We start from the raw sequence: 5,163 nt of genomic DNA, 5'->3' as shown, positions 1-5,163 counted from the left end.
GGGCTTAAGTGGAGAGCAAATGCCTTGAGAATGATTGGGGCAGGGAATGTATGGATGTGCTTTATACAATTGATGTATGTATATGTATGGATTGTGGTAAGAGATGTTTGAGTCCCTAATAAAATGTAAAAGAAGAAAAGAGAAAAAAATGATTAGGGCAAAGACTGTACAGATGTACTTTATACAATTGATATATGTATATATATGAACTGTGAAAAGAATTGTATCAGCCCCAATAAATTGTTAAAATAAAAAATTAAAAAAAATTTACTTCCAATAAACTTGAATCTCAAATCCCTATTTACACTGACACACACAAAGTTCTATTCAATCATGTACCAACTATTACTGCTCTGTGTGATTTTAGTAATTCTCAGTCCTGTTTGATATCAGAGCTACCATGGAGCTCTTATCATGTGATTCCCTAGTCACAGACTGGAATCAGAGCCAAAGAAGACCTCGGTAATCCAAATGCACAAATGTGATTCAATGCGGGGTAATTATAAGAAGGGTGGAGATTCTAAGTACATGAAAATACAATCTACATTTCTCCAGGAAGTCAGATCATAAATGAAAAGTTAGAGAAGGTTAGAAGGGTCATAAATATTTAGTTTGATCATGCAGATAGACGATACCCAAAATACCCCTACTGCTCAGAGATGTGCCATAGGAAGCAATGTACAGATATTATAAATCAGGAAAGAAGTCTATGAGAGTTACAAAATTTATGCAACTAAACAAGCAAATTTCTACTTATAGATATTAGATTTTGAAATCATTTCCATCCCACATATCATAAAGGGTGTCATAACATTAAGATTATTTCCTTCCACTAAGGAGCCTCCACGAGGCTCTCTTGATGTCCTTATTCCTCAAGCTATAGATGAAGGGGTTCAGCATCGGAGTGAACACAGTATAGATCACTGAGACCACTGCACCATTCTTTGTACAAGATGAGACAGCTGAACTAAGGTACACACCAATACCTGTTCCATAAAATAAGCAAACCACTGTCAGGTGAGAGCCACAGGTGGAAAAGGCTTTATATTTCCCACCGGAAGATGCGAGTCTCAGAATGGAGGAAATAATTCGAGTGTAAGAGAAAAGTATCCCTGAGGCTGGAACACCACCAAAGATGACACTGATGAAATATACTAGTATGGTGTGTTTGGAGGTGTCAGAGCAGGCAAGGTTGAGGAGGTGCAGAGGGTCACAGAAGAAACTAGGCACTTCCACATCTGCACAAAAGGTAAGTTGTGAGACCATTAAAGTATGCATCAGGGAGTCCAGAAGACCAATGCAAAAAGATATCAAAACAAGCAAGCCACAGAGGCGGGAGTTCATGATAGCAGTGTAGTGCAGGGGGTGACAGATGGCTACGAACCTGTCATAAGCCATCACGCTGAGGAACATACAGTCCAGGCATGCAAAGAGATAAAAGAAGGACACTTGTGTCAGGCAGCCCGCATAGGTGATGGATTTGATCATTGTCTGGGTATTCACCAGCATCTTGGGGACAGTAGTGGAGATGAATCCAGTGTCAGCCAAGGAGAGATTGGAGAGGAAGAAGTACATGGGTGTGTGGAGATGCGGGTCTGAGCTGATCACCAGGGTGATGAGAAGATTCCCAGCCACCGTGATTAGGTAAATGCACAGGAAAAGGCCAAAGAGGAGGTTCTGCAGTTTTGGATCCCCAGAAAGGCCCAGGAGAAGGAATTCTTGGATGCCTGTTAGATTCTTCAGCTCCATGATTTCCAGAAGGCTTTTGAAAAAGAAAAGAGGATTGTTAAAGGTAATAGGTTTACAGACACACAGTGTTCACAAATAAATCATGGAAATTTGTAAGTGTTCATACTTGAGGACCTCTGACTCCAGTAACGTCAGCAGATGACTTCCTTGTAGCTCTCCAAACTGCATGTGCAAGTCAGACTTTGGATAAGGAAGACTCTAGAAGAATCCATTCATCTGAATGTGATGCAGGAGATTATTGAAAACACCACAGTCTGCTAAAAGGACAAACCAACCTGTATGGGAAGAAGGAAGGCCAGAGTGCGCCTTAGGATGGCAAGACTTCATATTACAGACTTTGGACATGTTGTCAGGAGACACCAGTCCCTGAAGAGGGACATCCTGTTTGGTAACTGATATAAAAAGATGGAAAGCGTTGTCAGTGCTTTGGAGCATTATTATGAGGTCTTTTGACCGGAATGAATTCCTGTTAAAGCTTTTTCTTATTGGAATTTAATTAAAGATTTGATAGATAGAAAGGAGAGTTGTCTGCAAATAACGGCAGCCATCACCCAGATGGAAGAAATATTAAAAGTCTGTTCTAAAACAGATCTCAGAGAGTCTCCACCAGAGAAGGAGATTGACATTATTTGCCTAGAAAGTGATGATAGGGGGCCAATGGTCCTCCTATAATAGAGGAACATAGAGGAAAAATTAGTCAGCTTAAACAACAGATAAAACTAGAAGAGTTACATCGGTCTGATTACCGGGCTGCAGACTTTGAGATCAGGGAGTCAAAGGGTGTCAGAACCAGAATAAGGGATGGAAATGGGCCGCCCACTTCAACATCCTAGGCAACATCTTCCTACAAAGAAAATGCCTGCAGAAAAAGAGTAGGGCGATTTCTCTCCTGTACATGCTTTCCCAGTTACCAAAACCATAGATGAGCAGGGGGAGCCTGTCCAAAATTATGTTGGGCTCTAATTCATCCTCATAAAGGAATTAAAAAAGGCTGTTTCTTAATATGGGGCTACCTCTCCATACAGCTTAGCCCTTTTAGATTCTTTAGCTCAATGGGCTTTTACCCTATCTCTGACCACTTTTGGGCCTCTTGGTTAGCCTATTACTCTTGCTCTCACTGGGACCTGTGGTGTTTAACAAGCTCATGGCATTTATCAAGCAACAGATTGAGGCCATCCAGGCAAAGCCTATACAGGTAGGTCCATTACCACCGCCTTGAGATGTGCAAACAGGGTGATCATATGAAAAGGTATGATAAGACATACTTGTCCTTGTGTGCTGAACTGGACAGTCAATGATGGGTAAGATCAGCACAAGACATACCAACCTAAGACAGATGTTGGTTTGCTCTTATTTTATGAAAGCATTCCATTGATCAATGACGGGTAATGATGACTCTTGATGCCTGACAACCTAAGACAGATGCAGTTCCCAAAGGGATCTCTCTTAGCTTTACAAAATAAAAAAGGGGGACCTGTCTGGAGCCATGAGGCCAGACCATTGTCTTGATCTTTATTGCCTGAGCTCTGTAACGTTCTACAGGAACTGTTTGTTCTGCAGTCATTGTTCTCAGGGAAACACCTGCTGCTTGCTTTCCCCATCTATTGTTCTCAGGGAAACTCCTCTGGCTTGTTTTCCTTTCCCTGGCCTTATAAACTGTAGCCTTTTACTCAATAATGGAGACTTGATCAGGATACTGTCTTGTCTCCATTCTCCATGCCTCTTGTCTCCCCAATTCCCACTCTCTCCTCCAGGATCCACATTGAAGTTCCCGCGGTTTGGGACATTTTGTATTGACGGCCGTGCTACTCAGTGGTGCCTTTCACGGGATCCACTGTTTTCAATCACAACTTTTAACCTTTACTCCTCGTGTCTTTAAAGCCTCTTTCAATTGTTTCACATAAATCTGATCCTTGCTTAATTCTTGTCCCATTTTCAGGCGCTTTTACTCACCTTCAGTCTCGGTGTGGCAGGCTCCTGCAGCAGCCGAATGAATTTCCTTTCACTTTTACTCTCAGACCTCCTTTTGCGTCTTCTTCCTCACGGTATCCCTCATATCCGGGTCCCACGTTGGGCGCCAAAATGTCCCGTCCCTCAGGAACTTCAATGTGGATCCTGGAGGAGAGAGTGGGAATTGGGGAGACAAGAAGCACGGAGAAATGAGACAAGACAGTATTCTGATCAAGTCTCCATTATAGAGTAAAAGACTACAACTTATATAGGCCAAGGAAAGGGAAACAAGTCGCAGGTGTTTCCCTGAGAACAATAAATGGAGGAAGCAAGCCAAAGGTGTTTCCCTGAGAACAATGACCGTAGAACAAACAGTTCCTGTGGAACATTACAGAGCTCAGGAAATAAAGATCAAGACAATGGCCGGGTCTCAAGGGTCCAGATAGGCAAGGTTATGGCCGGGCCTCATGGCTCCCGACAGGTAACGTGGAAGGGTGGAGAAGAAGAGGAAGGCCCTCAGGGAGATGGATGGACACAGTGGCTGCAGCAATGGGCTCAGGCGGAGGAAGGACTGTGCGGAGGGTGCAGGACTGCAGTGTTTTGTTCTCTTGTGCACAGCGCTGTGAGGAATTGGAGCCAACTCTGTTGGCACCTAAAAGCACCCCATAAAGTAATTCTCAGAAGATTTTCTCATTGGTGCTTATGCTGTTCACCTATTTCTATGCCAAACCGCTTTAGAGACACAAGGGAAATGCATTTAAATGAAAATGTATTTAAAATCGCATGTGCATTTTAAGATAACAAATTCGCAGAGAGGTGATATAACAGTACTCTCTATGGAAAATAATATCCAAATGAAAACCTCCTTCTTTCAAAAAAGAAAAATAATTCAGTTAAAGTAGCCTAAGATGCCAGTGACAAAGAAATTGAAGAATAATATCAACTTCAGCAGTGTGAAATCAATCATACATGCAACCACCAAAGATAATTATTCCGAGTTGAAATGTAAAATTCTGGAACAAAAAGCAAAGAGCTGTAGTTGGAAAATGTGAACTTGGTGATAGAAATGAAGCTGGATATTTCCAGACAGATGTTTGCAAGACCAGTAATGTCTTCATTGTAAATACCATTTTTCTGTCAACAATCTAATGACTTTAATATTTTAAGGGAAGTAAAAATTTCAAAAGGGAGTTATTAATAAGAGAAGCAGGAGTGCATAAAGATGATAGTATCAAGGTGGGAGAAAGGCTCATTAGCAATCTGCAGAGAGCAAAGAGGAACTGGAGCACTCACTGATGAAGATCAAAGCTTGTGTCTTTCAGTAGGGATTGCAATTCCATCTAAGGAAAACAAAGTCCTCACAACTGAATCAATAGAAAGATAACATCATGATAAATAAAGGGAACATGGAAGTTGTCAGGGATTTCATATTACTCATATTCACAATCAAGGGTCCTAGAAGCA

The 5,163-nt window shown here is 41.7% G+C and overlaps 1 protein-coding gene across 1 annotated transcript; it reads right to left on the bottom strand.

Annotated features, from left to right (window-relative positions):
• Nucleotides 1-819: 819 nt before the first annotated feature.
• LOC142437969 (olfactory receptor 7E178-like) lies at nucleotides 820-1,779 on the bottom strand. Its single transcript, XM_075540762.1, has one exon. The coding sequence runs from the start codon at nucleotides 1,747-1,749 to the stop codon at nucleotides 820-822; it is 930 nt and encodes a 309-aa protein (XP_075396877.1). The 5' UTR covers nucleotides 1,750-1,779.
• Nucleotides 1,780-5,163: the final 3,384 nt, after the last annotated feature.

The sequence above is a fragment of the Tenrec ecaudatus genome, chromosome 1 (genome assembly GCF_050624435.1).
Source record: "Tenrec ecaudatus isolate mTenEca1 chromosome 1, mTenEca1.hap1, whole genome shotgun sequence".
Lineage (NCBI taxonomy): Eukaryota > Metazoa > Chordata > Mammalia > Afrosoricida > Tenrecidae > Tenrec > Tenrec ecaudatus.
This window is presented reverse-complemented; position numbering and strand designations above follow the sequence as displayed.

Coding starts and splice junctions, on each gene's coding strand:
- LOC142437969 (XM_075540762.1), bottom strand. CDS start 1,749: ATGGAGCTGAAGAATCTAACAGGCATCCAAGAATTCCTTCTCCTGGGC.